This window comes from Ammospiza caudacuta, chromosome 24 (assembly GCF_027887145.1).
Source record: "Ammospiza caudacuta isolate bAmmCau1 chromosome 24, bAmmCau1.pri, whole genome shotgun sequence".
Taxonomy (NCBI): domain Eukaryota; kingdom Metazoa; phylum Chordata; class Aves; order Passeriformes; family Passerellidae; genus Ammospiza; species Ammospiza caudacuta.
Window position 1 is genome coordinate 5,067,605 of NC_080616.1, and position 16,914 is coordinate 5,084,518.

At 56.3% G+C, this 16,914-nt stretch overlaps 2 protein-coding genes across 2 annotated transcripts; both read left to right on the plus strand.

Annotated features, from left to right (window-relative positions):
• Positions 1-3,040: 3,040 nt before the first annotated feature.
• Positions 3,041-8,059, plus strand: CTSE (cathepsin E). Its single transcript, XM_058819380.1, has 9 exons — positions 3,041-3,137; positions 4,722-4,869; positions 5,536-5,653; positions 6,295-6,413; positions 6,493-6,692; positions 7,147-7,269; positions 7,355-7,496; positions 7,598-7,696; positions 7,895-8,059. Exons 1-9 carry the CDS (start codon positions 3,079-3,081, stop codon positions 8,057-8,059), a joined length of 1,173 nt encoding a protein of 390 aa, XP_058675363.1. The 5' UTR covers positions 3,041-3,078.
• Positions 8,060-12,262: 4,203 nt separating this feature from the next.
• RAB7B (RAB7B, member RAS oncogene family) lies at positions 12,263-15,748 on the plus strand. Its single transcript, XM_058819503.1, has 5 exons — positions 12,263-12,351; positions 12,445-12,571; positions 13,482-13,697; positions 14,627-14,752; positions 15,119-15,748. Exons 1-5 carry the CDS (start codon positions 12,299-12,301, stop codon positions 15,197-15,199), a joined length of 603 nt encoding a protein of 200 aa, XP_058675486.1. The 5' UTR covers positions 12,263-12,298; the 3' UTR covers positions 15,200-15,748.
• The last annotated feature ends 1,166 nt before the right edge of the window (positions 15,749-16,914 follow it).

The following is a 16,914-nucleotide window of genomic DNA, read 5'->3' on the forward strand; positions in this document are numbered from 1 at the left end:
CCTCATTTAAATATATTGGGGTGTTTCTCTGTTCTGCAGCTGTTTTGCTGCTGCACCCCTCCATCAATTCTCTATCTTCCAGCAGCTTTGTCCCAAAATTGAGCTGAGTTTCCCTGGAGCCAAGCGGTGCTGGGGGAGCTGTGCCCAGGTCAACTCAGCTGCCACCTAAAATGAGCTCTGGGTGCTTCCAAGCAAACATTTTCCACAGGGATGAAGCATTTTCCACCACCTGGCTCCATGGCTGCTGGGGGCGGATGGGCCTCCAACTATCCACACTCTGGAAAATGCTCTGCAAGCTTTGGGGTGCAAGCAGCAGCCTGGCACATCCCACCCTGAGAATTCCCAGGAATTTTGGGGATTGATGGCTGCTGGTTCTTAGGAACTGTGGGGTTTGTAGCTCTGGAAGTGCCCTGGCAGAAAGGAACAAGAAATTCCCTTTTTTCCAAGGTGCCTGACTCATGGGGACGGTGCCTGCTCGCCTTTCAGCATCTCCACCAGCCCACAGCAATCCTGCCCCAGGGATACAACATCCCAAAGAATCCTCCTGGATTATCTAAAAGCAAAAAGAAGATTTCAAAAAGCATCACCTACCCCTGGAGCTGCATCACAAGTTGGGGTGACTTCCCAAATTCCCCTTCATGCTCCCACCATCCACCAGCTGCATCACCAGATGTTGGTCCTGCTCTCCTCTCAGCTGCTGCACCCCAGGTAAATATTTTGGGGTTTATTTAACTGAAACTTGCTTGTTTGTTGATTTTTTTTTTCAGGTGAAAGTTTGCTGCTGCAGCGCTTTCAAGTGCTCGGTGGTGGATAAACAGATTAACAGGTGGGAGAAGTGTCTGATAAAGGCAGGAAAAAAAAGGTTTTTTACAAAACACTGCTGGGGCACAGTGTGAATCAACCAGGGCAGTGGCTCCACTAAAGGAAATGTGTAAGAAGGAACACAGATAACACGTTTTTAGCCTGAGAACAGGTTTTTTGAAACAAAGAAAGTGCTTCACACAGAGCTGGTGAGAGGTATTTTTTCTACCCAAGGGGCAAAACCCATTTTTGATCCAACTGTGTGGCCCTGGAGGGGTGGGACACAGCTGGGGACAGGCCCTGCCTGGCACAGCCCATCCTTCCTTACCAGGGATGTTGCAGGATCTGGAGTCACCTTTCCTCAATTTCTCCAGAGCAGGCTGGCCCTGCCAAGCTGAGGGACACCAAGGCTTGAAAATTGGGCATCTCCCCCCTCTGCAATCCACACATTGAGCTACAGCTGGAATTTGTATGAAACAAAGCCGTTTTGACCCAATTTTCCGTGCAAATCCAGCCCAGTTGCTCCCAAAACATAGAGGGGAAAAAATCCCCCCACCACTTTGTTCTACTTGAAATAATAATTATGAAGTGCTCCTAAGAGTTGAGCTTTTAAAATGGCTTCTAAAATAACTCAAAAGTCGAAATAGATTTGCTTAGCTGCAAAAATTTCTAAATGAAAGCTCTGGCCTCGTTATGACTTTCATCTTCCCATTTTAATGCTGAATTTGCTGCCAGGAGTTTGCAGATTATGATGATCCAATTGGGGGATCTTTTCCACAAAATAAACTATTTCACTTAGAGTGTTTGGCGTGTCTGTGCTGCTGCTCACCCTCACGTTTATCTCCAAAGCCCAGTGACCCTTCAGGCTGGGTTTTCTGATAGGATTTTCGGGTTATAAACCATGTCTGGAACAATCCACTTGCTGTTTTCAGCTTATCTGGCACTTGCTGCAGCTGCTTTTGTTTTAGGAAGTTTCTTTCTAATCCATGAATATGTGATTAGGACAAGGAGGGAGGCTGGTACATTTAACTGCATCTCAAAAGGGGAAATAGAGAATAAATTTGTATAAAAGCCACTTGTTAAAAAAAAATATTGCAGAGTGGGGGAATGAAGGGAATTTTCATTTGTTTTCAAAAAACAGCTGCATTTGCCATCGGCATCAACTGTGCTGTGCCCAACGTTTTCCTGCTCATATTGGGAAATATTAGATGGATTTTTTAAAAGCTTGATCTGCCCTCGAAGCTGAGGAGAGGAGAGGCCTGGCAGCATCTCCAGGGATGGGGACACAAGATCCCGGTGACAGCAGGACGTGACTCAGCTGTCCCCAGCCACCGTCGGTACCTGTGCCTCACAGATGAGGACTTTAATTTCCTGGGCGAGGGCTTTAATTAGATAAAAATTTAATTAGATAAAAGAGGGCTCTCTGGGACAAACAAAAAATTGATTAGCACGGTGCTAAAGCCTGTTAATCACGTGAATGGGGCTCACTGAGCAGAACACCCCCTTTAGCACCCAAAACCGTGGAAAATAAGGACAGCATGCAAAAATAAGGGCCTGGGAGATGGTGGCAACAGGAAAATCCGTGCCTGCCCCCACTTGCCTCCCTCCATGTCTGAAGGCTTTATTTGTTCATCAGCATTTTCTGTTTGCACTCGCTGAGGCTTTAATGAGAGCCGGGTAAAACAAAACCCACAGAGGACGAGCCCGTTAACGCCTGCAGAGCACCAGGAGCTGTTTCCCATGGAAAGCTGCTCCTTCCCGGCCTTTGGAAGGGAAAGTTGAGGATTCCCGAGCTGTTCATCACTAATTAGGCTTTGCCTTTTAAAATTAGGTCGGTGGTACAAACACAGCCCTTTCCTGCACCTCCGTGCAGCTGTTGGGGTTTGGGGCACCCCACGGCCATGGGGCAGCTCCTTGGGGTGGGGCTGTGGGGTGAAGGAGAAGGGAAATGTTCCTCTAAAGCATTTTGGGGGGTTTCCACCAGTGGATAAGGAGTTGGTGCTGGGATGGAGACCCCGTTCTGCTCCCTCTGTGGGATCTCCACTGCCCCAAACTCAGCCAAACCCGGCCCTGCTCTGCTCCCACAGGCCCCCCAGCGCCGTCCTCACCCAGAAAAGCAAACGTGACCCCGGAGTGCCCGCTCAGCCTCGCCTGGGCTGTGGCCAGTGATTCATTGTGGGTGCCCGAGCCCGGTGTTGACTCTGGCAGGGCTCTTATCGAGCTTGGCACCGTGGGTATAAGAGCGGCACGGCGGCGGGCACAGCCACCATCCACACCATGAGGCGCCTGCTGCTCCTCGCCGCGCTCTGCCTGGCCCTGGCCAGCGCCCTGAGGAGGTAAGGGGGTCCCCAAGGTCCCCAAGGTCCCCAAGGTCCCCAGGGTCTGAGTGGGGGTCACTGCCAGGGCTGTGATGGGTGGCAGAGCTCAGCCTGTACCGGAGCGGTGGCGCCACGCTGGGATTTGTGGGTGCTCCATGCCTCTGGGCAGAGCCTGGCAGCAGCAGGAGGGGCTGTGAAGGGGTTTGTGCAAGCAGAGAGGGCAGAGAAAAGCAGCCTGGATTGTCCTTGGCCTGCTCGCCCTGCCCTGCCCCAAGGGCCTTCCCCTGGGTGGCACTGCCAGGAACTAGATGCTCTCCTGCCAGCTCCTGGTTGCCTGTGCCCTAAAACACGTCCAGTGCCTCTGTTCTGCTGTGCCTCGGCTGGAAATTGCTGCAGGGCGGGGATGTGGGCTCTGAACCTCCATCCTGGCAGTGCCAGGACCCTCAGAGTGGGCTCAGGATGTGGGCAGCACCCATGGGAGTGCCCAGGACCCTCAGGGTGGGCAGAGGACATGGGCAGCACCTTCCTGAGTGACCAGAACCGTCAGGGTGGGCACAGGATGTGAACAGCACCTCCATGAGTGAACAGGGCCTTCAGGGTGGGCACAGGACATGGGCAGCACCCACAGGAGTGATCAGGACCCTCAGGGTGGGCACAAGTTCTGGGCAGCAGCTCCATGAGTGCCCAGGACCCTCAGGATGGGCACAGCACCCTCAGGGCAGTGCCCAGCACCCTCAGGATGGGCACAGCACCCTCAGGGCAGGCACAGGACGTGGGCAGCAGCTCCATGAGTGCCCAGGACCCTCAGGGTGGGCAGAGGATATGGGCAGCACCCACAGGAGGGTCCAGGACTGTCAGAGTGGGCACAGGACATGGGGAAGCACCCACAGCAGTGCCCAGGATCCTCAGGGCGGGCATAGCACCCATGGCAGTGACCAGTGCCCTCAGGGTGGGCACAGCACCCTCAGGGTAGCGCCCAGCACCCTCAGGGTGGGCACAGCACCCACAGCAATGCCCAGCACCCTCAGGGTGGGCACAGCATCCTCAGGATGGGCACAGCACCCATGTCAGTGACCAGCACCCTCATGGCGGGCACAGCACCCTCAGGGCAGTGCCCATTACCCTCAGGGTGGGCATGGCACCCATGGCAGTGACCAGCACCCTCAGGGTGGGCACAGCATCCTCAGGATGGGCACAGCACCTTCAGGGCGGGCACAGCACCCTCAGGGCAGTGACCAGCACCCTCAGGGTGGGCACAGCATCCTCAGGATGGGCACAGCACCTTCAGGGCGGGCACAGCACCCTCAGGGCAGTGACCAGCACCCATGGCAGTGACCAGCACCCTCAGGGTGGGCACAGCACCCATGGCAGTTATCGGCCTCTCAGGGTGGGCACAGCACCCTCAGGGTGGGCACAGCACCCTCAGGGCGGGCACAGCACCCAGGCAGTTATCGGGCTCTCAGGGTGGGCACAGCACCCTCAGGGTGGGCACAGCACCCAGGCAGTTATCGGGCTCTCAGGGTGGGCACAGCACCCAGGCAGTTATCGGGCTCGCAGGGCGGGCACAGCACCCTCAGGGCACTGACCGGGCCCTTCCCGCAGGGTGCCCCTCAGCCGGCGCCGCTCGCTGCGGAAGCTGCTGCGGGAGCGGGGGCAGCTCTCGCACCTCTGGAGGGCCCGGGACGCGCCGAGCAGCGAGGACTGCGCCGCCTTCTCGGAGACCAACGAGCCCCTCATCAACTACCTGGACGTGAGCAGGGCTGGGAGCGCCCTCAGTTTGCCCGAGCAGTGCCCACAAACCCCGCGGCTCCAGGCAGTGTCCGGCGTGGCAGGGCTCGCTGCCTGCCCGGCCCTTTGTCCCCGGGGATGTCAGCAGGAGGACAAGGGAGGGCATTCATGGCAGGCACTGCCAGCTTCTTCCCTCCCTGCTGCACTCTGCCCACCCCACCGGGGACAGATTTACTCCAAAATTCAAGTTTTTCAGGGCAGAGCCTTCCACGGAGGTGGAGGGAGCTCCCCAGGACAATCCCATGTCCCCAAAGCCCTGCCTGGTGATGAGGGTCCCCTCAGGGCCCAGCAATGCCAGGAAGAGGCAGAGACCTGTCCCCAACATGCTGCCTTTTGTCCTCAGTCCCCATTCCCCAATTTCCCCATCCCGAAAGCCCTGCCTGGTGATGAGGGTCCCCTCAGGGCCCAGCCTTGCCAGGAAGATGCAGAGGCCTGTACCCAACATGCTGCCTTTTGTCCTCAATCCCCATTGCTGTTCCTTAAATATTTGTCTCCTTTATTCCACCTGGCACGGCACAGATCAAACGTTGAGCCCCATCCATACCCTGCAGACACCCCAGGGCATTTCTGTTGGCATTTCTGGCTGTGCTGGCAGCTCATGGTGCTCTCTGCCCCCTCTCTTTGGCAGTTGGAGTATTTTGGGCAGATCTCCATCGGGACACCCCCCCAGAATTTCACCGTGGTGTTTGACACAGGCTCCTCCAACCTCTGGGTGCCTTCTGTCTACTGTGTCAGCAAAGCCTGCAGTGAGTGGGGAGCCCCTGACCCCAAAAAGGCCATGGCAACCCTCCTAACAGTGACAGAAATCCAGGGGTGAAAGCAGGGGGTGGCAGCTCAGCAGGGGACAAATGTGGCTTTTTGGGGCTGTCAGTGATCAGCCAGCCCAAGACAGCCCAGAGGGACCAGAGCATCCCTGAGCCCAGCAGGAATTGGATCCCGCAGGGAATTGCAAAATGGGACTGGATCTCACAGGGAATTGGGGAATGGGACTGGATCCTGCAGGGAATTGGAGAATGGGACTGGATTTCATAGGGAATTGAGGAATGGGACTGGATCTCACAGGGAATTGGGGAATGGGACTGGATCCTGCAGAGAATTGGAGAATGGGACTGCTGGCTGTAACCAGGGACAGCAGTGCTCATCTCAGGACTCATTAACTGCTGCTGATCCTGCTCTCCCTAAGAGCCCTTCCACCCTCCATCAGACTGAAATGGGAGAGGTTTTCTCCCCCCTCAAAACTCCGGCACATCCCTCAGCAGAGCCCCCATAACCAGGAGTTTTGGTGACACCACGTTGCGCCATCATTTCGCCTCACTGGGGGCTCCTGGGAGCTGTGACCATGCCAAAAAAAGCCATTTCTGGTGACAGATCCCATCTCCTTCCCCAGCTGGGCACACCAAGTTCCAACCAACCCAGTCCAGCACCTACCAGGTGATCGGGACCCCCTTCTCCATCCAGTACGGCACCGGGAGCCTGACGGGGATCATCGGATCCGACCAAGTGGCCGTGAGTGACCTTTGGGTTTTCCTGCTCTGGACAATTTCCTGGGACTCGGCCCCCCCATGGAACCCCCTCCTCCCTGCAGGTCGAGGGTCTGGCCGTGAGCAACCAGCAGTTTGCAGAGAGCATCAGTGAGCCGGGAAAAGCCTTCCTGGATGCTGAGTTCGATGGGATCCTGGGGCTGGCTTATCCCTCCCTGGCCGTGGATGGGGTCACCCCTGTCTTCGACAACATGATGGCCCAAAATCTGGTGGAGCTGCCCCTTTTCTCCGTCTACATGAGCTCGTACGGATGTGGCTTTGCTCTGGGATGCTGCTTGGAGCCTGGCATTGCTTTAGGGAGCTAAAATACAGATCATGAAGGGGGGTTTGGTACCAGATTGAGCATTGCAGACCTCTGGCCTTACAGCATGTGTGGGGAGAAAGCTGGGGTAAATTCATGCTAAATGGACAAAAATCCCTCATGTCTCCTCCTCCCAAAATTTGGTGGAGCTGCCCCTTTTCTCTGTCTACATGAGCTTGTACAGACATGGCTTTGCTCTGGGATGCTGCTTGGAGTCTGGCATTGCTTTAGGGAGTAGAAGGGGTTGATAAAATAGAAATATTTTTCTGAGATAATGAAGGGGGTTTGGTACCAGATTGAGCACCACACCTCTGGTCTTGCAGCATGTGTGGGAAGAAAATCGGGGTAAATTCATGCTAAATGGACAAAAATCCTTCATGTGTCCTCCTCCCTGCAGGAACCCTGACTCCCCCCAGGGAGGAGAGGTGCTTTTTGGGGGCTATGACACCTCCCGCTTCACGGGCACCCTGAACTGGGTGCCAGTCACCCAGCAGGGCTACTGGCAGATCCAGCTGGACACGTGAGTGCTGCTGGGCAGGGAGGGAGGGCAGGGCAGGGCAGGGCTGGCAGAGTGTGTAAAATCCCTCCTGCTCCTTCTCTTGCAGCATCCAGCTGGGTGGGACAGAGACCTTCTGTGCCAACGGCTGCCAGGCCATCGTGGACACCGGGACGTCGCTCATCGTGGGTCCCACCAAGGAGATCAAAAAACTGCAAAACCTCATTGGGGCTGTGTCTGTGGATGGAGAGGTGAGAGCCAGGGTGGGGACAGGAGGGGACAAAGCCTTGGGGACCTTTCCCTGCTGGAAGGGACCCCCTGGGCTGCCCCTGAGCTTCCAGCTCTGTTCCAGTACGCCATAGAGTGCAGCAACCTCAGCATGATGCCCGACCTGACCTTCACCATCAACGGGCTGCCCTACACGCTCAGCGCCCAGGCTTACACCCTCGTGGTATGGCTGTGCCTCCCCCAACCCCAAATCCCAGCTGCTCCAGTGGCAAAGGTGGCCCAGCCCCACGCCAGGAGCTGGCAGTGTGTCCCCAAGGGTGACAAACCCTGCTGGTTTCTGCTTCACTGCCATTCCCGGGTGTTTGCATGTGCATGAGGCTCTCGGCTTCATCCCCAGCTTTGCTTTCCACTTCTCCTCCAGGAGGATGCTGATGGCATGACCTTCTGCACCAGTGGCTTCCAGGGCAGCGACATCCCCCCTCCCACAGGACCCCTCTGGATTTTGGGAGATGTTTTCATCCGTCAGTTCTACTCCGTCTTCGACCGGGGGAATAACATGGTGGGCTTGGCCCCTGCTGTCCCTTAGGGCTGTGACATCCATGGGGCAGGAGAGGAACGGACCCTGGCAGGGCAGTGGATGTCACCCTGTCCTCCTCGGTGTCCCCAGGGGGATGAAGACATCCCCAGGGATGCAGTGAAGAGTCCAGCAGAGGTTCAGTCCACACCAGGACACTGTGATATAAAAATGTCTTGAGCAGCTCTGTGATCTGCTCTGCACATTTTCTCGTTTTAAATCCTGAGCCAATAAAAATGTCAATAAACCCAAACCTCTCATGCTTCTGTCAGCAGCAGCCCTGCAGAAATCCTGCACATCTCAAAGCTTTATGCTGGGGGTTAAATGCTCCTTGCCCATGTCCTGCTCTCCTCCCTGGGTGATCCACGGCACTGGGGTTTCCACAGGGGCAGAAAGAAGGGGATGCTTTGCCCAGGTAGAGCAGAAATCCCTGGAGGTGGCAGTGGCCATCCCAGGGGCAGGGCAGGGGCACAGGGAGCACTGGGAATGCACCTTTCCTCAGCTGGGGCTGGTAAACAAAAAGGAAACAAGGAGAGTGGAAAGACCCTGGGGCTCTTTCTGTGCCACAAAACTCCCGGAGGCACCGGTGATTTCCATTTGATTCCTTTGGGGAACTCACAGCAAACTGTGCTTGGTGGGTCCTTGAAGCAAAAAGGGCAAAGCAGCTGCTGAGGGCTGGCAAAGCAAAAAGGGCTGACTCAAAGTGTGGGGGGCTGTGGGGGGCTGCAGAGGGGCTGCTGGCCATGGGGGTCCCCAGGAGTCACCGTGGCACACGTGACAGAGTGTGACAGTGCACGAGTGGCAGTGGCTCACGAGTGATGCGCCCTGAGGCAGCGAGAAAGGGAAGCACAGAAAGGTTATTTTTATCCAGGCCTTTGCTCTGGTTTCCCCAGTGACCCTGCAGTGAGGCCAGCAGTGCCAGGGCTGGGCTGCTGGAGTGTCCATGTCCCAGCCCAGCCTGGTGGCTGCTCCATCCCTCTCAGAGCAGAGCAGCCTTCAGGGCTGGCCTGGGAGCTCTGGAATACTCAGATCTGGTTGTAAACTTTGCAGCTGAGCTTGTGGTTTGCAATAAAAGGAGATATCTGCCTTGCCCAGAGGCACTGATTGTGCCACTGACCAGTGTGGGCTCTGTGACGTTTCCAGTGTTGACTTTACCCCTGCTGCAGTCCCAGATAAGGTGCTGGGGCTGCTGGACAAAGTTCTCCTGTCCCTCTTCCACCTTAACCCTTAGCACGCCAAGGTGCTGCTGAGCACTAGCCCAGGGGCTGGGGGGAGCATCCAGCTCCCCCAGCATGACAGGGGCCACCCAGTGTCCCCAAAGAGCAGCTGGCAGTGAGGGCTGGCCTGGCCTGGAGTCACCCAGGACTGCTCTGGTGCTTTGCTTTTGGGATCTCAGGGCATTCTGTGCCTTCTTGACAGGTTTAGGGGGGAAGCTGCTCAAACAAATACGAGCATCCCAATAAAGAGTGAGCCTGCTGTCCCCCATGGAGGCTGAGCAGTGCCGGGAACGCTTGGATGCCCTTTGCTTCCTTCCCTTTCCCTCACTCCCAGGGCCCTGCAGGGCACAGGCCATCCTCTCCTTGTCCCCATCAGCCTGTTCCCCGGCTGTGCCAGCCCCAGCCTGGGTTTCAGCACTTTCCTCACAGTCACAGGCCACAAACCCCACGCCTTTTCCTCAGAACTGCTGACGTGGGGGAGCAGCCAGGACAGAACTGAAGCTGCGGTCACTGGAGCTGCAGAGCGACACCTTGGCCACCACCTCCTCCCCACCACTGCTCCCACTGCCTTCATCCAGGCAGAACCTCAGCCCAGGGGGGATTAGGAGAGCAGGAGCTTTGGGGAAATCCCTTTTCCTGTGAAATCAAACAAAAGGCAGAGATAAGGCTGATGCACCCTGGTGGGTACAGCCACCCTGGCCAAAAGCAGAAGTGGCCGTGGGCATCAGCTGCAGTTTGGGATTGACCACAAACCCCAGCCCCAGCAGCGTGGAGAGGCTTTGATCATCTGATGGGGTGAGCAATCCCCCATCCCACCAGGGACACACGAGAGGAATGAGGGCAGAAGTTGTTGTGGGGGGAGGTTGAACAAGAAATTCTCTGTGCAGGAGCAAAGGTGAAGCAGGATGGTGAAAAGGGGCTGAAAATGGGGATTAGGAGAGAGCTGCTCCAGGGAAATGTCAGCCTTTTACCCACCACTGGTGAGAACTGGCTTGGGTTCTCCTGCCTCAGCCCAGCTCCTCCCAGCGCCTGCCCTCTGGGGGGAAAACCAGATTTTTCTGGCCAGACAGGTCCCAAAATTACACCTGGAAAAGAGGGGGAGGAAGGTTTGTCCTGCTGGATGCAGTGATCCTCCCTGAGATCCCATCAGGGTCTGCAAGGGGGGAAAAAAAATCTACAAAAATGCTGGAAGTGAAAAAGCAAAAGCCAGGGATACCAAAACCTGGGCACGAGACCACCATCAGCTGGGGGCTGCTGGTTCAGGATGAGGGAGGGTTCGTAGATGGGGGACACCCCGCTCCCACTGCAAAGCCCAAATCCTACAGAATGCTTGGCAAAGGCACAGAACCTGCCCTGGCACGTTGGGGAGCAGAGCTCTGCCTTGCAGCCGTGGCCAAGCAGGTTCTCCCACTCCAGAGAGCCCTGGGCACCCGCCTGGTGCTGGGATTGCTCCAGCTGAGATCCCCAAAATCCCATTTACTGATTGAACACATCCTCCTGCAGACCTCACCATCTCTGTTCTCTGTTTTTGGGGTGTTTCTGGGGTGTTCTCTGGGTACTGGGTGGGAGCCCTGGGCTGGGGGCTGCGGGGATGTGACATGAGGGGCTGGAAATGCTCGTGATCCCCACCCTGCCCCTTTCCTGCCTGGAAAAGGATTCACAAAGAGCTCAGAGGGATCACAGCCGCTCCTGACCCATGCATATCTCCCAAATCCGTTTATCCCATCCCACGATATCAGAGCAAAGCCCGCCATGGCTCCAGGGATGCTGCCACAGCCCCGCCCGGCTTTTGTCCTCACCGCTCAACAATTCCCCAGCGGGAATTGTTGAGATAAAGGGTCAGAAAACCTTTTTAAAGGGCGGAGGCAGAAAGAAACCGAGGGGATTCTGAGCCAGAGGAGAAGCCAAAAGTCCACCGCAAACTCCAGAACCTCGTTCTCCTTCCCCATCGGAGCCCGAGCCGGGGACACTCGGCAGATCCATGGACACCCCGGCGCCCGCCCGCGGCTCCTCCGGCATCTCGGCCCCTTTGTGCTGATGTCACGGAGCGGGGCCCCGGAGCCGCCTTTCCCGGGAGGGCCGGGATCGGCCGCCCCTTCCCGCTTCCTCCTCTCTCGCCTCTCCCATCCCCTGCCCGGGCCGGCTGCAGCGGCGCCGGGAGCTGCCCCTGCCCGGCAGGTGAGTGCTCCGCAGGTGAGTCCCGGGGGCCGCGCAGAGCCGCGGAGCAGCAGCGAGGGAAGGAACTCCATTTTGAGTTTAGAAACATCTGGAGTCCCCAAAAGCTGGCGGAAGCAGCGGGAAGTTTGTGTGTGGCTGTGCCTGTGCCCGGGATGATGCCCGCGGCTGGGCACGGAGGGCAGGGGGGCCTGGAGCCTGATTTCAGAGCCTGATTTCAGAGCTGATTTTCAGAGCTGATTTTCAGAGCTGGGAGTTCCCCGCTGGTGTTCCAAGGGGGAATGGCGCAGGGCCGGCCAGCGCATCAGGGAAAAATGCAGCGATGAGGCTGCCAGCGTTTCCATCCGTGCCGTGGGGATGGCACTGCTGCGGCTGCTGGGGGATGCTGGTGCCACCTGAGGGGGTTTCAGGAGTCCTGGACAGGTTCAGAGCATTTGAGGACGCTGGGACATCATGGGGACACATCCTGGGGGGACCTCCTGGGCGGGGATGCTCTCTGGGCTGTGCTTGAGACACCAAGGAATTCCTTCTGGTTGGGGTATTCTTTAATAAATTTAACTTTCAGCAGGACCCCAGGCGTGCGTGCCAGGCCCGGGGGGAGGGAGTGCGCTGGAGAGGGGGTGGGAGAAGCAGGGAAGCGGCTCCGGGCAGCTTTGAATGGTGATGAAGCGGCGAGTCCGGGCGTGCTGCGGGCGGGGACGGGGGCCGGGCTTGGCATGGGAGGGTTTTCTGCGCTGGCATGGCACGGGCATGATGCTGGCACGGTGAGAGCACAGCCACCCCCGGGACGGGACCCCAAGGCTCACCCAGGTGCCATCCCCACAGCCCCCTGTGCCCCTCTCGCCCCCAGCGCCTGTCCATGGATGCCAGCAAGAAGGTGGATCTGAAGATCATCATCATCGGAGCTCTGGGGTAAGGAGCTGGCGAGGGAGGGAAGCCCCCTGAGTGTGCCGGGTGCCCCCTGAGCTGGGCAAAGCCTCACCATGCCCCTTTGCTCGCCCCCAGCGTGGGCAAGACCTCCCTGCTGCACCAGTACGTGCACAAGACGTTCTACGAGGATTACCGCACCACGCTGGGCGCCAGCATCCTCACCAAGGTCCTGCCCGTGGACAGCACCCCCCTGAAGCTGCAGGTGAGCGGGGTGAGCTGGCACTGCCCGCTGTGCCCACCCTGATCCCAGCTGTGTGTCCCAGCCTGGACTGCTGGGCCTGAATGTCACCGGAGTCATGAGGTGCAGAGCTCAATTATCAGGGCTGATTTTTAGAGCTGATTTTCAGAGCCCAAATTTCAGAGCTGATTTTCAGAGCCTGATCTTCAAGCTGATTTTCAGAGCTTGATTTTCAGAACCTGATTTTCAAGCTGATTTTCAGAGCTGATTTTAAAAGCCTGATTTTTAGAGCCCAATTTTCAGAGGTGATTTTCAGAGCCCGATTTTTGGAGCCTGATTTTCAGCACTGATTTTCAGTGCCGATTTTCAGAGCCTGATTTTTAGAGCCTGATTTTCAAAGCCCCATTTCTGGAGCTTGATCTTTAGAGCCTGATTTTCAGACCCCAATTTTCAGAGCCTGATTTTCAGACCCCAATTTTCAGAGCCTGATTTTAATAGCCTGATTTTCAGAGCCAAATTTTCAGAGCCTGATTTTCAGAGCCCAATTTTCAGAGCCTGATTTTAATAGCCTGATTTTCAGAGCTGATTTTCAAAGCCCAATTTTCAGAGGTGATTTTCAGAGCCTTATTTTCAGTGCTGATTTTCAGAGCCCAATTTTTGGAGCCTGATTTTTCAGGGCTGATTTTCAGAGCCTGATTTTCAGAGCTCAATTTTCAGAGCCCCATTTTTCAGAGCTAATCTTTGGCTCTGTAAGATTTTCAAAGCCAAATTTTCAGACCCCAAATTTCAGAGCTGATTTTCAGTGCCCGATTTTCAGCATCCATGACCTGCACTGGAATCCCACAGGAACTCTGGGGGCTCAGCACCCCCTGAAGCTGCTCCTGTGGGCTGCAGCACCCACCCTGCCCCTGTCACGTCCCCTCCTCTGCCCTAGATCTGGGACACGGGGGGACAGGAGCGGTTCCGGTCCATGGTGTCGACCTTCTACAAAGGCTCGGACGGCTGCATGCTGGCCTTTGATGTGACAGACAGGGAGTCCTTTGAGGCCCTGGACAACTGGAGAGATGATTTCCTGGAGAAGGTCATCCCCAGGGAGCAGGATTTCCCCATGGTGGTGCTGGGGAACAAGATAGACCTCAGTGACCGGCAGGTAAGGGTGGAGCAGGGACAGCAGGATCAGCAGTGCTGGGGTCACCACCCCTGCAGGGATTTAAAACTTGTGCTGTTGTACTCTTGGGGACATGGTTTGGTGCTGGACTTGATGATCTTAAGGGTGTTTCCCAACCTAAACAATTCCATGACTGGGATGCTGTAGGGTGTTAATGGTTCTGAGGGCTGATCCTTCACCAGCCTTTCCCTGTCCTCACACAAACCAGAGCTCCAGGCAAGGAGCTGCCACCTCCCCCAGCACTCTGGGAGGGGATGAGCAACATCCTCCTGCTGCCCTTTGGGGCACAGACTGTCCCCAGCAGGGGCAGCAGGAGTGACAACCTCAGGCTCTGCCAGCACCCCCTCACCCAGCAGTGCCTGGATGGGAGGGTGCCATCCCTGAGCTGTGGCTCAGCCAGCAGTGCCCTGATGGGTGAGGAGGGTGCTCAGTCCAATCCCTGAGCTGTGGCTCCATCCTCCCACCCCAGCAGTGCCTGGATGGGTGAGGAGGGTGCCCTGTCCCCTCCCTGAGCTGTGGCTCACCCAGCAGTGCCTGGATGGGTGAGAAGGATCCCATCCCCTGTCCCCTCCCTGAGCTGTGGCTCCATCCTCCCATCCCTGTAATGCCTGGGTGGGTGAGGAGGGTCCCCTGTCCCATTTCTGAGCTGTGGCTCACCCAGCAGTGCCTGGATGAGTGAGGAGGGTCCCATCTCGGATCTGTGGCTCAGCCAGCAATGCCTGGGTGGGAGAGGAGGGTCCCTGTCCCATCCCTGAGCTGTGGCTCCATCCTCCCATCCCACCAGAGTTTGAGGAGAGTCCCCTGTCCCATCCCTGAGCTGTGGCTCACCCAGCAGTGCCTGGATGGGAGAGGAGGGTCCTCTGTCCCCTGTCCCCATCCCTGAGCTGTGGCTCCATCCTCCCACCCCTCAGGTGCCCAAGGAAACAGCCTCAGCCTGGTGCAAGGAGAAGGACATCCCCTATTTCGAGGTCAGCGCCAAGAACAACATCAACGTGGCCGAGGCTTTCGAGACGCTGGCGAAGCAGGCGCTGAGCACGGTGAGCACCCCGCAGCTCCGAGCTGTGCTGGGGGGGGGTTTGGGGTAAATCCGGGATTTATCTGACACATCCTCCCGTGTGGAGCAGCTCCTGCTGCAAGGGAGAGCCCCGGCAATAGAAACGCAGCAGTGTTTGACCCTAAATCAATAGGAGTGGGAATTGCCATGTGCTTTTCCCAGTGATGGGAACCCACAGCGCGCCAGCACTGTCCTCTAGCGGCCGTGCCACGGCGACATCGGTGTCCCCAAGCCCTGCTCCAGGTGGCTTTTGCTGCATTTTGCCGGTAGCCACAAGCTCAGGGCTGAACCGCGGGGCCGGCTCGGGGCTGCGCTCGCTCATCCTCTCCCTTGTCCGCTTCTCTTCCAGTATAAAGGGATTTTGGAGAGTTATTTGACCGACTCCATCAAGCTCACTCCCAACGACAAGCCCAAGCAGAGATGCTGCTGACCCCACGGTGGAGCCCTGCCCAGGGTCAGTGCCTGCTGCCCACCCCAGCTGCCCACGGGGACTGGCAGTGGCAGGGCTGGGCACACCAGGGCCGTGCCAGGGCTGGGCACACCAGGAGCTGCCAGCTCATCCCAGGATTTGCTGCTTGCCACAGCTCTGGAGCTGCTCTCCATCACCTCAGTGTCACAGTGGTGGCTCTGTCCCCATCCCCTCGATGTCCCTGTGGTGACGGTGCCAGGGATGCAGGCAGGGCTCTCCAGACACCTTGGCACCATGGATGACCCTTCCCAGGGCACAGCCTGGTGGCCCCGTGGCTCCCAGGGTGGTACAGGCTGCCCTGAGGGACACCTGGGGCTGGTGGCCCCTGCACAGGGAGCTGCCACTGTGGAGGCAACTACGCCGTGCCTCAGTTTCCCCTCCTCTCGTGCATATCCCCCATCAAACACCTTCCCCCTCCCGCCTCACTGGGGAGGATTCTCAAAAAAGCACTTTGTCAAGGGTACTCTTTTTTGTTTTGTTAAAGGAAATTAAATATTTCATTTTTATTTATATTTATGTGTTGTGAAATGCTCCCAAGATCCTGCAGCAGGAAGGTGGGGTGGGGGGCTCCAGACTTCCCTCCCTGAGGCTGTTCAGCTTCTCAGGGCTGGAGGACACATTTTGGATCTGGAGTTTTATATTTTATTTCATTTTATTTTACTTTATTTTACTTTATATTTTCTTTATTTTTGTTTTATTTTATTGCTTTGTTTTATTTTATATTCAATATTTTATATTCATTTTCATATTATATTTTTAATATTTTTATTTTTATATTTTATATTTTATTTTGTTTTATTTTAATTTATTTTATTTTATATTTTATTTTATTTTTTATTTTATTATATTTTGTTTTGTTTTGTTTTATTTTATATTTTATTTATTTTATTTTATATTTTATATATTTTAATTTTAAATTTTAATTTGTTTTATTTTTTAATTTTTTTATTTATGGTTTTTTGTTTTATTTTGTATTTTATTTTATTTTATTTTATTTTATTTTATTTTATTTTATTTTATTTTATTTTATTTTCCTGTATAAATTTTGGGTGAGGGGAGGAGGAGGTGCGAGGTGGGTGTGCAGAGGTGGCCTGGCAGGGCAGCTGTCGGCAGAGGGAGCCCGCTGGGAGCAGATCCCGGCTCCCGCTTCCCTCCTGCACCATCCCGGGCACCTTCCCGGCCTTGTCCCCGCTCCACTGGGGCTGCAGCGTCCCCCTGGCTGGGATGGACGGACTCGGATCCCCAGGGAGGTCACCAGAGACCTCCTGCCCTCTGTCATCCCCCCCAGACCCCCCCAGTGACTGCAGGGGTGACACAGAATGTCACAGAGGCTGCCCTGGCACTGCCCATGGGGACAGCAGCCACCGGTGCCAGGACAGGGCAGGGCAGGTGGGATCAGGATGGGTGAAACCTGACCGGGGGCTGGGCACGGGGGGCCTGGGGGCTGCGGAGATGGGGCTGGAGATGGGGCTGGGGCTGGAGATGGGGCTGGGGCTGGAGATGGGGCTGGGGCTGGAGATGGAGATGGGGCTGGAGATGGAGATGGGGCTGGAGATGGGGCTGCGGCTGGAGATGGGGATGGAGCTGGAGATGGAGATGGAGATGGGGCTGGGGCTGGAAATGGGGATGGAGATGGAGATGGGGCTGGGGCTGGAAATGGGGATGGGGCTGGAGAT

Bases quoted from the DNA above. Each gene is read 5' to 3' on its own strand.
- RAB7B (XM_058819503.1), top strand. From the start codon at position 12,299: ATGGATGCCAGCAAGAAGGTGGATCTGAAGATCATCATCATCGGAGCT. The intron at 12,352-12,444 runs GTAAGGAGCTGG...GCTCGCCCCCAG, and splicing joins ATCATCATCGGAGCTCTGGG to CGTGGGCAAGACCTCCCTGC. The intron at 14,753-15,118 runs GTGAGCACCCCG...CTTCTCTTCCAG, and splicing joins CGAAGCAGGCGCTGAGCACG to TATAAAGGGATTTTGGAGAG.
- CTSE (XM_058819380.1), top strand. From the start codon at position 3,079: ATGAGGCGCCTGCTGCTCCTCGCCGCGCTCTGCCTGGCCCTGGCCAGC. The intron at 3,138-4,721 runs GTAAGGGGGTCC...CCCTTCCCGCAG, and splicing joins CTGGCCAGCGCCCTGAGGAG to GGTGCCCCTCAGCCGGCGCC. The intron at 5,654-6,294 runs GTGAGTGGGGAG...CTCCTTCCCCAG, and splicing joins CTGTGTCAGCAAAGCCTGCA to CTGGGCACACCAAGTTCCAA.